At 36.2% G+C, this 20,241-nt stretch overlaps 1 protein-coding gene across 3 annotated transcripts in view; it reads left to right on the forward strand.

Moving 5' to 3' along the window:
- abr (ABR activator of RhoGEF and GTPase) overlaps positions 1-20,241 on the forward strand; it is a 453,886-nt gene that overhangs the window by 326,569 nt on the left and 107,076 nt on the right. For all 3 annotated transcript variants that reach the window (XM_079816090.1, XM_079816091.1, XM_079816092.1), the window contains 2 exons: positions 4,788-4,885; positions 4,975-5,106. In XM_079816090.1, coding sequence (XP_079672216.1) covers positions 4,788-4,885; positions 4,975-5,106 — 230 coding nt within the window. The remainder of the gene's footprint in view (positions 1-4,787; positions 4,886-4,974; positions 5,107-20,241) is intronic.

Consider the following 20,241-nt stretch of genomic DNA (forward strand, 5'->3'; position numbering starts at 1 on the left):
ATCCCAAATCCAGTCAGTTCCGTCATACAGGACAAATTACTTAATCATAAAACAAGCCCGTCAGTACTGTGGTCACCATGATTGAATCATTTGTCCTTTGGGGGCTTTACTCATGAATATTTGCATATATATTTACACATTATATCTCTTTGTTTTATGAGGTCAGGACTCGAATTAAACCTTGTCTATGTACAGTATGCCACTGTGATTTTGCATAATGGACACATATGGCCAGCAGACTCTGTAGATCAGTTCGGCTCAGATAAAAATCAGACGTCTGTTGTAAAGCCCCAATGAATCACACAATATACTTCCTCTAGACTGATTCAAAAGAGACATCGTGTTAGACTGTTTTGAGGTTTTTGAATGCTTGTTTCTTGCTTAATTTTGGCTTAGTGTTTTTCTTGCTTAGTGTTTGGCTCATCTGTAATCATTTGTCATGTAGTTTGTGGTCGTCTTGAAAATGACAGTGAGAGCAAACATGTGTTTTGCAGATGGATATGCAGGTGTTTGAATATCTTTTTTTATATCGGGATATACTTTCTCAATCTCAGCCACTGATTAAATTCCTCCATTCCAAGTCTTATTAAAGGCCTTCATCCACTCTGACAGGAAATGCATCCAAATCCTTGCTCTGGGCCATTAATGCAAACTAGGTCATTGACATTGGCCATCTGATACAAAGAGTTTTTTGGGGGGGAAATACTGACCCAGAATACCAACCACAATTTGAAGTACCATCAGAGAAATAAATTACTTTTTAAAAAAATATTTATATAAAAAAAAAATTAGTTTTTTTAAAAAAAGTTTTAAAAATTATAATAATATTTCACAATATAATTTTCAAAGTTTATTTTAGATTTCATGGACTTTCAGATCGTTTTCATCAGTCACATGCATTTCTTTGTCGTTGTTTCCCGCCACTCTTTAGTTTAATTGGACTCTGATGCATCTTCTCAGTTGTTCGTTATTTTATCGTAATCACTGTGTATTTAGGTTCCTCTGTGTGGACTCTTCAGTTGTCCGGTATTGTTTGTGCGTTCGTGTTCCACACACTGTCTCGTTTGTTAGTTCTTTCAATAAATCTTGTGTTATTCGTTATCGTCTTCGTCGTCCTTGTCCTGTGACAATAACTGTTTGTACTGTATTTTTGATCAAATCAATGCAGCCTTGCTGAGCATAATAGACTGCTTTCAAAAACATTAAAAAAGTCTTACTCCCAAACTTTTGAACGATAGAGTACATGATTAAAAAATAATAACAAACAATAATGTAAATATAACGGCATCTATCCCTACATATCCCTCTATAAAAGTTCCTAATCTGTAGGGAAAAAAAACAAGGTCAAACTCATCTGCATGTATATAGTAAATGTGTGTGGTTGAGGGAGTTCCTACTTCAAAATCCCCCCAAAAATTATTTTAGCCCTAATGTAACAAAATATAAAGCAAATGCTGTGCATTAGGTGTGTAATCCATGCTTCACATGTATTATGTTTTATAGTTGTTCTGCCCCAGAGAATGGGAAATGTAGTAGACTTGGCCCCTTATAAACTTGCTAAATGTTTTGGTAAGCTTTAGTGTTTTTAGTCCATTAACTTCTAAATGCATGAACAAAAACAACATTGACATATTTTGACATATTTTTCATATAATTCACAAAATTTTGGAGCGACAAAAGGGTGAGAAAATGATGACAATTTTATTTTGGGGTGAACTAAAGGGTAGTGGTTTACTAAGTATATTTCAAAAAAAATTTTAATGATATTTTGTTGTGCTTTAAAGTAGTACACTCATTTTGATGTGTTGCCTAACATACTAAATCACATGCAACTTGATTACAATTTTAACAATAGTGTGTTATTCAATATTACATTCAAAGTTACATTTTTTCATTTCATAACTTCATAACAAATGTGCAATTATGAATATATTTAAAAACATGACAGACTAGTTTTAATAGAAATTACATTAAAGTATATTTTAGTTAATCATAAATGCTTGTCAGTACATTCGGCAATATACTTAAATCAAAATAGTCAATAGTCAATACAAGTAATTTTGTGTGTTTAATATAAATGTAAACTATATTACATTTTCATTTAATTTCAATTAACATGCAATTAAGTGTTCCGAAATATTACATTCAGTTTACTCTTGCTAAATTATGCTAAAGTGTACTTATTTTTCATTAGCGGCAGATTGTTTCCACCACGATTTTATTAACCGAATTGCCCCAAATCAAAAAGCCAGTCTCAAAGAAACCCCTGAAATGCCCACTGATGATATTGTGGTGTCATCTCATAAATACAATCATTCTGACCATGTGCTGAATGCACTACAGCTTTATTCTTTACCAATAGAGCTGATGTTCATACAGCTTCATTATAAAGCAACAACACATGCACATTACACACCAGTTACCAGTGACCTGATTGACTGCATACTCATGTTAAAGTCATGCTCACAAGCCCCACTGTGCGTTTTGAAGCCGACTGCTTCGCTCCTGTCTGAACAATTCACCCTACGTATTGCAGAGGTCAGAGGTCAAGATGTGCTGTAATTCATCGAGCTGGTTTTCGCACCGGAGGAATGTTTTCATAATTCCTACAGTATAACTGCTGATGGAAGTACGCGCTTTTTAGTGTGTTTTCGCTGAAGGAACTGGGAACGATTTTAGTTATAGGAACGCCTTTTGGGGGGACTAAATTAGCTCCTACTTCAGAATAGTGTCTAACCCAGCACAATAGGAACTACCAGTGACATAAGTATATGTTGATTGAAATATTATTACAATTTAAAATAACTTTTTTATTTTATTGGATTTTAAAATGTAATTTATTTATGTGATGGCAAAGCTGATTTTCAACAGCCATTACTCCATTCTTCAATGTCACGTCATTCTAATATGGTGATTAGCTCAAGAAACATTTCTTATTATTATCATCACAGTTGTGCTGTGGAATCTGTGATACTTATTTTTCAAGATTTTCAAGATTAATTGAAAGTTCCAAAGAACAGCATTTATTTGAAATAGAAATCATTATAAATGTCTTAACTGTCTCTTTTTATCAGTGTAATGCATCCTTGCTTAATAAAAATATTAATTTATTTTTAAAAACTCGAATTGACCCTAAACTTTTGAGCTATTGCGTAAATTAATAATATAAATTTTTATTTTTAGTAGTAGTAATTTTAGTATAAAATATAAATAAAATAAACATATATAACACACTGTAAAAAATTTATAATCTTCCCAACTCAAAATTTTCTAGTGACTGGTCACATGTAAATTTTTCAATTGGCCAAATTGAATTTCTGTGAATTGAATTTTATCAATTGTGGCAACAGCCTATTAACATGGGCTCAATTAGAAATAATATGTGGAGCCAATGGAAAAATTTAATTTACCAACACTGTAAAAAATGTCAGGCCTCTCCAATTTAAAATTTTCTAGTGACCGATCACATCTAAATTTTTCAATTTGGCCAACTAAAAAATTTAGATGTGATCGCTCACTAGAAAATTTTGAATTGGAGAAATGTTTTACGGTGAAACTGTGAGGTTGGTCCAATTAAATATTTTAAATTGTAGTAACAATTGTTTATTTCTCACTGTCCCAAAAGACAAAAATGACTAAAAACATAAATATATTAAGCAAAATACAGAACACAGACAACAGGGTTGACATTTTATCACATTACTTTATTAACAAGTAAATTTCAACACAGGATATTTGGTGAAAATACCTTATTTTCAATAAGGAAAAACTCTGAATATTCAAGAAGTCTTCAGCATAACAGGATGTCTTAAAGTGGTGAAGAAAACACGGCACTGCAAGCTAAAAACCTGCAAATAAAAATAATGGCATTTATGTAACATTAATGGCAAAGTTTCCCTGCATCACATCTGGCAAATGACAGAACAGAAGTTACTTCATTATATAATGAGGATGAGACGAATGAATGGATGAATAAGAAAATCGAGCTTGACGTGTTTGATATTAAAAGGCAATAACTCAAGCCCTGAAAGAGGTCGACGCCAAATGCAATCTCCGACACCGTGTTCAACGGTCGCATGCCGCATATATCACACAAATGACTTAATTTACTTATTACCTATCATTTTAGACATATAAGACATGAGGAAAATAAAACTATTGGCTACCATTAGAGTAAACGAGAACACACGCATGAAACCAATGAATTCATGAACTCGTGATTCTACAAAATGTCTTTTAAACTTCATACCGGGTCATAAAGCAAAACTCTGTAGAATAATTTCAGTGCTAAATACTCACCAACTTTTCAAGCGCATTTTGCGCATGCGTATACCGTTTTTCGGACGTAGGACTTGTTCAGCCAACATGGATTTTTCACTTCGACTTCATAGATTGACTGAGCACAATTAAATATGTTCGGTGAATATACAATTTTAATTTTGAGTTAAGACCTTAAGCTATGATTAGTGCAATGCATCTTTTTGCATGGGGATAATTATTTGGAAGTCATTTATTGGGCCAATATGTAAGGATCAATTGTCACAATTGTTCCAAAATTTTTTTTTTTACAGTGCACTATACATTATATTATAATATATAAAATAAATAATTCTTCTGCCAAGTAATATAGATTGTTACTCTTACTGTAGGCTGTTTATGGGTGTCAAACATTGAAGCACAAATTATATAGAATTCAACTGTTTTATTTTTGCAGGTGTTAACAACAGCTTCTGAATTACCTTTATGGATTAATTTTTGTATTAATTATTATTGTGTTCTCTCTGTAGATATGTACTGTACGCTGGAGGTTGACTCTTTCGGTTACTTCGTCAGTAAGGCCAAAACGCGCGTGTTCAGGGACACAACAGAACCACAATGGAATGAGGTGAGCTCTTTTATGTCATGATAATAAATAGGATTCACCTGACCAATCACCATCATATATTTGTTATTAATTTATTTGTTCTCTTATAGGAGTTTGAAATAGAGCTGGAGGGCTCTCAGTGTCTGCGGATCCTGTGCTACGAGAAGTGTTACGACAAATCAAAGCTCAATAAGGACGATAATGAGATTGTGGACAAGATCATGGGCAAGGGCCAAGTACAGGTAGGACAAAGAAACAAACACATTTTTAAACACATGTGTGCAACAGCAAACATTAAACCAGGCTGGTTTAGACCACAAAAAGTCGGACTTAAATTGTAGTGGTTTCCTGATTTAAGTCATTTATATTGTTGTCTGGTTTTAGCGTGTGCTCTGCAGATGGTGTGTTGTGGTGCTTTATTTTTGGCATGGGCAGCTTTACTGCCTGAGAACCCATAGCTTACATTTTTTTCTCTCACATTCGTGGGAAATGCAGCAATTTAACTTAAGCAAGTTTGTATCTGTTGAGATCAGTGTGTTCACATGTGTTTTGCCGTATGCAGCTTACGTTAGAAACAGTTACCAGGGATGGAATCAATATGAGCCTGAAAATTCCCTTTCAAGAAAGGAATTCCCTTTTTATTTTACTGGAATAAATCCTTTATTGATCTTCATTGGTGTGGCAACACTTTGAGGATCATGTTAGTCGCTGATGCTACTTTCATGCTGCTGTCATTATCAAGCCATTTGTCCTGTTTTGCTAAGCTTTATGCTTAAACCTCAGTCAAATTATTCTTCTTAAAGTATTGCATGCTTCTTTTAAATCTGGGGCAGCTTATGAGGGCAGCTTATCTGGGGACTAAAAATTAGGTGGATTAAATTGCACAGGTGGTTTATTTCTGTTTTATGTTTGTGTTATGTTATGTTTTATGTATGTTTTATGGATCGTAGCCAGAGTGAATTAACAGCAAACGAGATGATTTCGTTTTCAAAGAGAATGTGGTGTTTATGTTACTCCTATCAGTATGTACAGATATACACACGTTACCACCACACGCTAAACATGCACACACAGCACTACCTTTACAGACAAAGAGACACTCATAGTAATGTTCCTTTGGGAATAAAGACATTGCAGAGATGCTTTATGCCTATGAGGGTGTAAACAAACTCCACAGAAGGAGAAAATAGGCATTTAGGAAGTTAGTGGCTTTTTGTTTGAATAATTTATCTATGTCTGAATTCACATACTGCATAGCAAGTACTACGTTTGGTTTAAAACTTGCTTCGTGACCATTAAAGGGTATGTTCTATAATATGGTATGAATGTGTGTAGTATGAATGAAATTTGGACATCACGACTAAGCATTAGCTTATTGCCAGTACATTAGACACACACAGACACAGACACACACACAGGTTTGTTGATGGAAGCACACTTGCTGATGGTGAGGAATTACAGTTGAAACATCTCAAAATGTACCTCAAACTGAGTAGCATCACTGAGAAACGTCCTGCTCAAGGTTTGGGTTGAATAACTAGTTCTTCCATTGTTTCATCATCGATTCGGACTCACGGAAAGGAGGGATTTAGAGAGACTGATTTATCTGTCGAGTCGTTTGAGAATCATTGGACATTGTGGTGACGTGCAATGGATATTGTGAGAAAATGAAACTGAAAAATTAAAATGTTTTTTATGACCTTTGATGCATGTAAACCTGTTGTTGGAAAATTAGGAAACTTTAAAATGGCATATTAGGGGCACTTTAATATAATTTGGAATTATTGGAATTGTAAGACACTAAATTGTAACTGGAATTGTAAGGACACTAAATTTTTCGACTAAATATCCAAATAAATCTAATTATTAAACTAAATTAACCATATAAACTAAATTACTGATCTAATTACTGATCTAAAGCCCACTTTGTCACTGTATAATAATTGAAATGAACTGATGACATCACCGTTTTCTCCAGAACGGCTATACGGCTGAATAAAATTCTGTTGCATTATTTTCCTGTTTAACACTGTGAAGCTGCTTTGAAATCTGCATCGTTAAAAGCGCTATATAAATAAAGTTGACTTGACTTGACTAAGACTGGAAAAAACTAGCAAAACTAGGAAATGCCAGGTAGAATTACTCCCCGAGAACACAAAGGACACTTTCGGGAAATTAACATCTGAACTATCTCTTACACACCATTCGAGATTCAAGTCTCACCTCAGTATTATCTAATCTACATCTTTCTCTGTTGACCTCCTCTCCCCCAACTCATACTCTCTCTCATGCTGAGATCACCTAAAATTCACCCAAAATCTATATGGTTTAATGTGATACAGTATTATACATGTTTGATATCGTTTGAAATGTCTCAGTGCGACTGGTACAAATATCTCATCCCCACAGAAGTAAACCAAAAGTTAATAAAAGTTTTAAGAGTTTAGAGATATTTTGCCTATTACGGTGGGTGTGGGTTAGGGTTAGGGTTAGGGTTATCTCCTGCTGTCAATACAGGTCTATGGGACAGTGATTAATGTAAATTCCCATTGTTCCATTTAAAAGAGGTTTCTGTCTTGGTCTGAGTACATAATGAGATGTTGCAAGAGGGTCAGGGCGCAAAATTTTATATCGTTCAGCCCATAACGCTGAGTGTCTCCTAGATGCTCAGCGTTATGTAATTTTCAGAAGTCAGGTATCCATATTTTATTCTTTACTTCAGAGTATTTGATGTTATGAATGGATTATCTTTGAATTGATTATGTAATTGGCGTTATACATTTACCTGACTGTTAATAAATTGTTACATTTGGATTTATTCTGACTTACTCTGGAATTATGAATTATCTCTAGTAGATTATGATGTGTGGAGTAGGCTAAATATATTTTTATCAAATATATGCCATTACAAAAGAAGAAAAACACAATGAAAATGAAAAAATGAAAAAGTCGCTCAAATTTAACAACCTCTTAATGTAAGAGTTTATCTTTGTTTTATTGTTGTTGTTGTTTTCAATCAAATAATAGTGAACCACAAACTGAGCATTTGTTTTAAAGGTCCCATGGCATGAAATTTTCATTTTATGAGGTTTTTCAACATTAATATGAGTTCCCCTAGCCTGAATATTGTCCCCAAGTGGATAGAAATGTTGATCGGTGTAAAACCGAGTTGTGGCTGTCTTTCTCTGCCTTTGAGAAAATGACAGGCCAGACTAGCCAATCCTGAAGTCTCCTGGTTTGACGTCCAAGCAGGCACGGTTTCCTCCCTTTCCTCCGCCCAGAGAATCTGGCACGCCCATGCAAACACTCGTCGAGAGATCATTGCATCATTGCTTGTGAACGAGTGAACGCTGGCAGTTTCTCAGTGTTTGGATGTACAAATGAAAACAGAAGTCTTTTTTCAGTTCCTTCTGATCTGTGATCAGTGATTTCTGATGTGTAGCTAATTATTTATTATTCGTGCACACAATGCGGCTTCTCTCTCTCCAGACAGAACGGTGTTTTCGTGTTTTATATCTTGTGAGTCAGTGTTTTTGTACGTCCTCGTCGCGTCTATCGGTTCTAAAATGTGCATACAGTCATGAGTTTCTGCTCAACATCAGCAGAGATAAACCTCACACACGCCGAAGCTCGGCCTTCAACATCCCCGACCCACAGTACTGCATCTGGCCCACAGCGGAGGCACCAAACGCGGCGTGAGATTAAGCAGAAGGGGGGTAAGCTTGAGCATATCCGGGCTAGCCAGCCTAGCCCCACAATAAACTGGATTACATCCGATTACTGCTGTTGTGTCTTTGTTTGCGCTGTGTACTCAACGCGCGTCACTGACGCTTTTATTTTATTTTAAAAATAATGCTATTATCAACACTTACTTTTAACTCGTTCATCTCGACAGCTGTAATGGTACTTTGCATGTGTTACAAAGTTGGTAGAATAATGATGAAGAGACGGACTCGGTGTGACTGTTTATTCAGAACTCTCAGATACAAACACAATAAACTCGCGCTGACTGACAGCGCTCTCATAACTCAGTAGTTACTATAAATAACTTTGTTAGCAATCGCTGAGCTCAGTCTCTGATACATTAGTGATGTCCGGTTCGCGAACGATCTTTCTTTTGAACCAGTTCTTTTTAGTGAACCGAATCAGTTCACCAAATCGGACTGAATCGTTCTAAACGGTTCCCGTCTCCAGTCAGCGCTGATCCATAATTTACTAAAGTTACTAACTTTCTGACATGAGTGACAGTCCCTCCGACTAGAAATAGACTAATAACCTAAAGTATATGCTGTAACTAAAACAGTTCAGACATGCTGAGAACTGATGTGAAGTGAACTCAGGTCCATCCGTCTCCCTGGCAGACTCGTGCCTGCTCGTGCCTCGATAAACCACGCCCCCTCCGCTCATATAAAATGCAAAGATGTCAGCCAATCACAACAGTGGGTGTTTTTACTGAAGTCTCACAGCAGACACGCCTCTTGAAGCAGGGCATTCAGCCACAGGGCAAACAGCAGTATAGAAAAAATGCCTTTTATTTCTAAATTATGACATTTTATGATGTAAAAGTCATACTAACAATATAAGTACAGCTCAGGAAACATTATAAAATAATAGAAAAATGCCATGCCATGGGACCTTTAAAGGGGAATTTCCAAAGATCTTTTATTTATTAATGTGAGTATTTTGTGTCATCCGTATTATTCGTTTTTTAATAAAAGTTTAATATAGCCTATGCAGGTTTTTTTTTATTGTACAAATTTTTTGTAGTTGAGTTTTCATAAAAAATGGTAATGAACAAAAAAACATTCGTTTGAGGGGGAAATGTAATTAGCTTATTTGTTTTTGTTAATAACGAATGTTAATAATATTTTTTGGAAAGTCCGTATTGTGCTGGTTTAGAAAGCTATAAACAGAAAATCACAACATATGTTGGACGTGATCCTTATGTTATGAAGAGGACCAATTTTTCTACTGAATTGGAAGACTTGCCTGCCATCTAGACGGCTGATATAGAGAATGTGAAGCTGCTGTCACGCCGTGTTGAGTTCTGGTCTGGTTTGTTTATATCGCGCTGCCTTTCTGCTAATGAATTTAGTTGTTTTCTTTTTTTCTGTCGACTCGTAATTGTGAAATTTCACCATTGTAGGTCATTTATGCTGCATCGACTATTTCCATATGAACTCACACCATCGTTCAGGTGTAAAACAGCACAATGTATTACGCTTTTCTACGTGTAAAACCCTTCTTTTTACGGTCTATGGTAAAAACACGGTAAGACAGTAAGACGCTGGATAGCAAATCTAGTTATAATGTCACTGATTAAACCCACTGCCAGTCACTCAATAAAAAGTCACATTGCTTTTGAAAGGTCTGTATTTTATTTGGTTTAATTAACTTTACATTTGCTAGTATGATTCGGCTTGTGAATTAACAAAACTTGCCCACTGCCACTTCAAAACTCTTCACAAGCTTCCATAGATGTGATTTTGGTTGTAATTTGTTGAAATAAATATTTAAAAAAAGAATACAGTTTTTGTGTCTGTCTGCTGAATGTGATCCTCTTAGATTCTCCTGCATATGGGAAAGTGAATATTTACAATGACAACAATAAGCTTCAGTTACATTGACATATTTCCAACAAAGAAATAGATTGACTTCTATCAGCTTGTTGAACAAATTTTTATTTCTACCATATAGCTGAAGCAGCAGCGAATGCACAGCATGTGACACTGTTTTCACTGTAACGTGAACCAGATCAACATTGTTAACAAAATTCTTTAAAACATCAGTGAAAACATCAAATGAACATGCAATGCAATAAAATATTTTTTCCCCTGCAAATGATACCAAGAAGACTGTGAATTAATTTAAGCAAGTCAAAAACAAAGGTAAGCAGATATCCGTATTAAGTTCAGTATCAGCAGATGCAAAACGCCATTAAAGGTCCTGTTCTTCGTGATCCCATTTTTCAAACTTTAGTTAGTGTGTAATGTTGCTGTTAGAGCATAAATAATACCTGTAAAATTATAACGCTCAAAGTTCAATGCCAAGCGAGATATTTTATTTAACAGAAGTTCCCTTTCAAAGCCTACAGCGAACGGCCAGTTTGGACTACATCCCTGTACATCCTGCTTTAATTACGTCAGTAGAGCAGTTTGTTGACTAACCTCGGCCCACAAGAATACGCAAAAAAGGGGGCGTGGTCTTGTTGCTCCCTCGTGGAGAAGAGGAAGTGTTGCTTCAGTTCGGTTGCGTTTGTCGCCATCAGACGCTGTTATTTTCATCCCGGAGTCAAATCACCTTTGTTTGCCCTTCAGGGGCTGTAGTTTGAGCGCGTTCATCTCCCCGTTATGGTAAGAGACGTGACCTTCCCGGGCAACGTGCCCTACGCTGCTGTCGAATCACAACACGGGCACCGCTGGCACAATCAGAACTCGTTACGTGTTTCTGAAGGAGGGACTTCATAGAACGAGGAAATTCTCAGGCCGTTTTGAGGACAGTGACAACAGCAGTATACAGATAAGTAAATTGTGTGAAAAATACTGTGTTTTTTTACACATGAAACATGAACACATGTTATATTGCACACTGTAAACACAATCAAAGCTTAAAAAAAACACGAAAAACGGGACCTTTAAAGGCGACACATTTTAAAGTAAAAAAGTGATAAAAGTTACTTAAACGATAAAAGCTCTTTGTGGTTTCTCGGTTTGATCGATTTGATCGATTTGAGCAACAATAAACCACACAAAACATAGGCATTTTGAGTTTGTGTTAGTGATTCCTATAGAGATTCCTATGTAGAAAATCGCGTCCTACCCTCCATCTGCCTTTTGCGCCGATGCAGTGACGTCACGTGCAAACAACCTATTGGGTGGGCCTTACAGAATTACTACAATTTACAATACTACAATTATTGGAATTTCACTGTTTTAATTTTTTGAAAGTTTTCATAATGCAGAGATTGTGTTCATTTATATGATAAATAGATGTAAAATAGCTGACAAAATTGACACTAATAATCGGCTCACATACAGTTTTTTTTTCACAGAGTAGCCAAACTGTTAAGAACAAATCCCACCCCGGAGTTGACTCTAAAGATGAACATTGCCTAGATAACGTTGAAATAAATACTAACCCTTAATCTACATCCTAACCTTAACCTTAGTATAGCATTGGTAGCAAATTCTGACTTTCACATTGAATCATGTTGAACAACATAAAGTCAGTATATTTTAAATATGTGTTTAATGGCATCTTTTTATTAAGCACTATCAATGAATGATAGCAGTACTGATACTGATGTCTCTATTTAATTATTTTTTTCTCAATGTTAGACATTAATTAATTAATTAGATATTCAACATTACAGTATAATTGAAAGATATCAATTTTAATAAGCTTATAAAAAAAATAGAACAAGGTTTAATTTAAGTGAACTTTAAGCAGTCTTCACCTAAACAGATTGTAATAAATGTCACATTTAGCTGTGTCTCAGGGCTCAACACTAAGGTTTTTTTCTCTACTGGCTCAGATTTTTATCTGCCCTGCTAAAATGCACAAAGTCTGTTAAAATGACATTAACTGTCAATCGACCGATCTAAGCGCATGCTAGGTAATGGAGTATGGTAGGTTTGCAGGACTTCAAAGAACAGCCTCTGATTCACAATAAAACACTGTACAACACCGAAATAAGGTGCAGTTTGCTTTGATTTTAAAAAATTGTTTTGCATCTAATATTGTTTTGCGTTGAATGGTTTAATGGAAGAGGTCTTAGTAAGGCCAGTAGGGGGTGCCCACCCTGTGGTCTGTGTGGGTCCCAATGCCCCAGTATAGTGACAGGGACATACTGTTCTGTAATCTTACATTATGTAACATGCCACGTCCTTCGGAAGAGACGTTAAACCGAGGTCCTGACTCTCTGTGGTCATTAAAAATCCCATGGCACTTCACGTAAAGAGTTGGGGTGAAACCCCTGGCCAAATTCCCTCCATTGGCCTTTACCAATAATGGCCTCCTAATAATCCCCATCCACTGAATTGGTCAATCACTCTTTAGTTAGGGGATAAAATTGACAGTTTGTACAGTATAACAATCATTATGTCTACCCATAAAACGGGTGTGTGTGTTCACGCCAAACAACTTTTTTTTCCTCCTAATAGAAAATAAGTCAGGAACCTCTTCAAAGTGAGAAGGGCACTGCTCTTATAGAGGTGCACTTCACACTCACCCTTTAGCATATGTGACCTATGACCCACTTAACTTTCTCCTATGGCGTAAAGTATATTTTTAAGATATACTTGGTTGCTTGGCCTTCTATTTAATACCCTTCTTCCTTTACAGGAAGACAAGCCACCTCTGAAACTAGAAACTATTTATTTCTATGCATGTGAGAGGCCTTGTTCGTATTTAAGTGAGTTTTAAGAGTGTGTTGAAACTGGTGGTGAGAAGAGACTTTGTGCAGCATACAGGTCGGTACTGAACTATTTTAAATTAATTTGAGCGGTTACAATTGAGATATTCCAGTAATATTTCTTGAATGAATGTGTGACCACTAAATTTTTCTACATTTTTCAACTAAATATTGAAATAAATCTAATTATCAAGCTAAATTAACCATATAAACTAAATCACAGATCTAATTACTGATCTAAAGCCCACACGGCCATTGTTTGATAATTGATATGAACTGATGACATAACCGTTTTCTCCAGAATGGCTAGACGGATGAATAAAATTATGCTGCATTATTTTCCTGTTTAACACTGTAAAGCTGCTTTGAAACAATCTGCATTGTTAAAAGCGCTATATAAATAAAGTTGATTTGACTTGACTTGACCATGAAACTTTCTGTATCCATTTAATTTCATTATTTGGGTATGCTAAGGAATTGTATGTCTGAAGTTCAGGACTCTTTTTAAGCTTCTAATACACTTGACATGAATGCATCTGTGGAATGATACATACAGTGCAGTATGAGAGGATTAATGAGTGTGGAGTAGGCCACTTTTCACAGCTGTACTCTGGGAAATATATATCACTCAAAGAGAATGAGATACTTCATCAGGTTTAATTAAAGTCAAACTGCACCTGTCCACTTGCCTTCTCTAAACCACATCACTAAACCCTGGTGATAATGGTATAGTATGGAAATGTGTAGTAGTGAAATAAAGCACCATTTTAGTTTAGATTTGCTGTGTGAGGTGAGGTGACGCAATGACATGGGCCGTCATACTGGTTAATTTGCTGATCTTTGGATTTAAACGAAATATATACATTAGTTAGTGATACTTTTTTTAGAACTGGACTTTAGAACTTTTTAAACAACAGGGGTCGGTTGCATGACTCCATTTAAAGGGATAGTTCACCCAAAAATGAAAATTATGTCATCATTTACTCACCCTCAAGTTGTTCCAAACCTGTACGAGTTTCTTTGTTCTGCTGAACACAAAAGATGATATTTTTAAGAATGTTTGTAACCAAGCAGATGGAGCAACCATTGACTACCATAGTAGGGAAAAGAATACTATGGTAGTGAATGGTGGCTCTATCTGCTTTGTTACAAACATTCTTAAAAATATCATCTTTTGTGTTCAGCAGAACAAAGAAACTCGTACAGGTTTGAAACAACTTGAGGGTGAGTAAATGATGACACAATTTAAATTTTTTGGGTGAACTATCCCTTTAAATAAGTAAATGTGTGTGTGCACATTTGTCTGCACACATTCACATACAGTTGGCATCACTAGCAACATCAACATGACATTTACAGCAGCAAATAGAAAACAATTAATCTCTCACATATTCATAACAAGCAGTAAATACATATTTTACCCACATATTGCTGTCTGATTTGATCAGTGAAACTAAGATTAGTATAACTACTTTATTTTTTAATAATTGTTAGAAAAAAAAGAAAGAAGAAAAAAAAATATTTGTTACAATATACTGTTTTACTTGCCCTGTATTACTTGCCCTGTCTTAAGATCAGTGATATTGAGGGCTAGGTCAACATCTGGACCATCTTATGCTCTAAAAAACACAATCCTCCAAACTAATCAGTCTATTTCATATATATTATGTAATGCTTTGATTGTGTTGCCGTCATGAGTATCTGAGCTTGATCTTCTGTTTGAATCTTTCCCTCTGAGCGTCTGTTTTCTTAACTGCTCTGGCTGAGGTGGAAAGAGCCAAAATGTTTTCCTTCCCTCCCTAGAGAGATCCTGATTTATTTAACAACTCTCTGGCTCCTACTTGTAAAAATCCTTAAATGGTCACATTGTAGCAAATCCTGTCTGATTTTAATGAACCCTGTTACTACAGTCATGTTTTATAGGGAGATGTAAAAGCTTATATTCATCTATTCGTGTCCACAAAGCAACATGATCAAGTTTCTTGCATCAAGTAATTTTTATACCCACACTAAAAACAGCAATACTGTGCAAATCAACAAAATTACAGCCAATCACAGAAAGCTCAATGAAAGAGTTTGTTGCTGTCAGCGTTAACTCTCCCTGACGCTTGTCGTGGTTAGTACATGGTGTTAGTCCCAGGATTGAGTCAGAAGAAGTCATCCATTAATACCATTTATTTCAGGACATCTCCTTGGCTTTGGTCCACTGCACTATTAACCAACAAAAAAAATAAAATAAAAATTGGGCCCTTAATGTCACGCCAGCATGGATAAGATGCCACAACCTGTCCAAAGTTGCACCAATGTTTATGCTAATAACTTTTGAACCTAAATGCTAAAATGCTGTATTTTATGAACACATGAACGGATTGTTACGAAACTTGGCATGGTTCATCACCACGATGCCCTGAAGGAGCCCAAGAAGTGTCGAAACAGCATCACCTAGTGTAGAATTTGTTTTTCAAATGCTTGTTACTTTGGGTGTGGTTGACTTATTTTCATGAGAGCCATCTATTTAGACTCATGAATCGTTGCTGAGTCCAACGATACCAGACGTGCCAAGTTTCGGTGTATGGTTTGTGCAGCGTTGTAATTTAGCTCTTAAAAAACGTTAGCTGATATCTTCGAAACCGCTACTCCGATCGAGATGAAACCAGCGTCAGAAGATCGGAAACATAGGTCGATATCTATACCCGTTGCCCAATATTGATAGTAAGGGGGGAGTAAAATCCAATCAAAGTCAGTTGTCAATAATTTTGTATTTTTCACATAAATGTCTATAACTCCAAAACAAAATGAGATATTTTCACTGAAATTGACACACACATGTATGCGCTTACTCCGAGGACGCATTATTTTTTTTTAGGATTGTGCCTCTTGGTGGCGCTATAATAGAACGAAACATGAAATTCCCATAGACTACAATGCATTTTTTGCCTAAAATCAGGCTGCTTGCAGCTACATTTATTAGTATTATTGTTAGTTAATATGTTAGTTAGTTCAGTCTTTAATGCTTTATAAAAGTTATCCGACACCAATTTTTTTATGCTATTCCAAAGTTCCAGTAGGGGTCCAAAGTTAGTTTAAACACAAGTTTGTGTTCACTTGTTTTGTTTTGTTTTGTTTTGTGGCAGAAAAGGCTAAATGAGTTATTGTCTGACTTTCTAAACACTTTCATCATATTAAACACATTGACCTGAGAGTGTAAGTTCGATGTAGATAGCAATATGATGCTGATTCCTCCTTTCTTTAGTGGCTTTTTATATAACGCTACAGATGACAACCTTTATGCTTTACTCTTCTGAGTACTCTCCTCACCAGCCTCCTTATCTCTCCCTCAGGGAGTCCACCTCCTCTTCATCCCTCACTTTTTCTCTCTTCCTAGTCTCTATCTTATGGTCTATTAATGTCTTCTCAGCTTTTCGGCTGTGAAGTGTTGTGTTGAGTGTCCTTATGGAAACTCTTTAATGATCTCTCTGGGTGGGGTTGTATCCCCTCTACTCCCTGTTTTGTAAAACACAATACACTCTGGCCTACATATGTTTTAAAGGGAGCCATATTTTACTTTAGTAGCATTTTAGCATTCCCTGATGACCAATGTTATTGTCAGTCTATGCTGCATACAACAAAAACAGTAATAATCTAGAATATGACTGTTTTACCTTTAGTTTTATGTGACTTTTGTTTATATAGAAGTGTGTGTTTATGTTTATTGATTATTAATTAATTCTGAGAAAAGGATATTTTTCATGGCCACAGAAAAATTATTCTTTCCTTGAATTTACATATGCGCTTATAGCGCATAACAAGATCGATCATTTAAGGGACAATTTGTTTGCAGGCAGGGAGTCAGGACCAAACATATATTGTGCACAAACTTTATTAACTAAAGTGCGGACAAGACTAAAACTAACATGGAACATACATACATACACAAAACATACATGACAAGAGGTAAGGTTAAAGTGGATGCTGGGAAAAGGGTCAGAACAGATTGATGAGGTTATGCAAAGAGTCTAACCTTGGGAAGAACCATCTTTGATAAACTCCTTTGAAGAGAGGGTTTACAGTTTTACTAACTGCTCAGCGATTTGTATTTCATACTTGCATTTAGCCTGAGCTGTAGAAGACTGTCCGAGGTGAAATCGCAGGAGAAAGTTTAGATGGCATTGATGTGGCGATCAAGTTCTTCTGCATCGATCGAAGAAGAAATGATGAGCTTGCGTGGTTGTTTCGACTCCGTCGAGGTTGAGGAAGTTGCACAGGCCTTAAGGAGTTTGGGCCTGCTGGCCCATGTTGTGGCATCTGGTCTCCTGTCCCACACACATGTGAGGCTTTGCGTGAAGGCCTTATCTGACCTGCTGTGCGGAAGCCCACATGCACAGCGTGTCCGTTGTATGCACAAGGGAGAAGCAGAAGAGAAAAAGGGGATCTGAGCTGTCTCTTTTTAAGCTCTGGGAGTAGTCACATCCTCCTGGGGTGGACTTGACCAATGAGATTGTTGGGATTTCCCAGCTGAAAATTCCTCTGTGGGGGATTTATGGCCCTTTGTTTCAAGCAGGTCATTTGCCGATTGGTTGCTGATGAAGGAACTATTAAAGATTCTTGTAATACTAATATGTTGCACAAGGATCGACATATCATATACACAATCATTCAGATCTTTAAATCTCAACTTCGTAGACACCATGCCATACACATGATTTTCGTTAACCATAGTATGCAATTCTGAAACATAAATCCAACAGAGATTGAATTAACACATAAACCAAACCCTATAAAAACATATAAAAACCTGTTCATAAACGGCTGCCTAATTCTTGAACGAATCAGCCGTTTGAACGAATCGACTCAATGGTTCACTCATTAATACCTGCCGCCACCTACTGGCAGTTTAGTTTCATGTTAAAACATTCTTTCCAACATTTCTTATTTGTATTCAAAAAAATATTTAAAACAACCTCAACATCATTTAATTAAGTTGTAATTTTTCAGTGTAAATTATTTAATTTGATTGGTAACAGCCTAGGGCTGTAACGATTTGACCAAAAATAAAAACCTTGATTAATTGAACATTTGACCTCGATTACGATTAATGAACGATTATTTTGGCTTTTTTTTTTTTTTCCCTCATAAGGTTTTGAGTAAGTTCACTGATAAGGTTTGTACTGTAAATATTTTCTACTATTAAAGGTGGATTTTTTTTTTCTAATGAAAAAGTGCATTTCTTTGTGATTTTAAAATACTTGAAGGAAACGGTTCACTTTCAGCAGTTATTGTCTATGGGGCAGATTTCTGTTTGTTGTACATCAGATACAGATAAATTAACACAGTAGGCCTACATTACATTTATCTGAATGCATCAATGAGAGAGTGATTGTGTGTGAATTACTCATACCGTCTCTATTCATTATTAAGCTGTGGTTTGTACTTACTGCAAAGGTATTAAAATGTATGCCTATAACGGTTGAGTTTCTGAGCTCCTTTAGTGACTTTACTTTATTCACAGGACAGCGTTGACACTGCGTTTCTGTGCGGCTCTCTGCGCGCGATCTTCACGGGATGTGCGTGCTTCTGTCTGAGTGTTCGTTTGTCACAATATATCAGGCATTAGTTCAACATAATACACATCTGATGGTCGAAACTCACTTTAATGTTCAAACTGGCAGGGCTTAAACCAGATACAAATGACAAGTTTTGTGAGGACGCAGGTGAAAGATCTGCCTTCAGGGCGCGACACGGCTCTGTGTCACAGAAAGAAGCTGAGCACTGAACGGAGAAGTTTTCCGTATTGTTGTTTTTGAATAGTGCACAATCGCTTTAAATGTTGAAACTGGCAAGCCTTTAAACGCATACTTGACAAACTTTATGAGCACGAAAGTGAAAGCGGCTTCGGGGCTTGCACGCGCCGTCTGTGTGTGTGTGTGTGTGTCAGCGCGTAGGCTATAAGAACAGCAATTAACTGACCTGTATATAAACTGTGTAAAACATGCAGTTACTATAGTGATTCTGGGCATCTATAAACACAGATAACCGCTCCTGCATCTCTGTGTGCCTGCAAACTGCACTTGATGTGACTGACGGGGCGGAGTCACATGAAAACCGAAATAACCGACATGGGAAAAATACGTCGGTTAGAGGTTCTGAATGTCGGTTTCGGTTATTTTTCGATTAATCGTACAGCCCTATAACAGCCCTATATTGTCTTATTCTAATTTAATGTATTGATCAAATTTAAGAATATAAAAGGAAAGCATATCCTATATTTAATAAGATTAGGGGACAAATGTCCTTTATAAAAGGTAAAAATATCATAAATATGCAGATTTAAATACGTCAAAGCTGTTCACTGAACACTATAGTGAGAATATTGCTTCAGAATAATGCTATTTAACTCTGCAGATCACCCGATAAAACTTCCGGTAAACTGGGCCACAGATGGTAAGCACAATTATGCCAGAGCCCATAATGTTTTTTATTAGAATATAGACATTAAGAGAATAAATTGTTATGCAAGTACTTTTACTTTTAATACTTAAAGTACATTTAAAAGCAGGTACTTTTTACTTAAATAGGGTTGTCATTGTGGTACTTCTACTTTTACTAAAGTAAATATATCTCTGGGTATTTGTACTTTTACTTAAGTACTGAGATTCAGTACATCCTCCACCACTGCATGAGAGCAAGGAAGAGCTCTCTGGTTACAGGACACCTAGAAACTGATAAGGTTTACGACTAGAAAGTATGCACAGGGAGCTGTGAAACTCAATTCTTTTTACAAACAAACCATCTTAGATCCATATAGCGTATAGCCAAGTATAACCACTTGAGAAATATATAAACATATATCCATCTCATTATTTGAATCAGCGAGTCGAATCAGCGGTTTGAATCGCCATATTTCAGCAGTTTGGCAGTTTGACACGCGATCCGAATCATCATTCGGCTCACTGATTCATAACGC

The sequence above is a fragment of the Gobio gobio genome, assembly GCF_949357685.1.
Source record: "Gobio gobio genome assembly, chromosome: 4".
NCBI classification, from domain to species: domain Eukaryota; kingdom Metazoa; phylum Chordata; class Actinopteri; order Cypriniformes; family Gobionidae; genus Gobio; species Gobio gobio.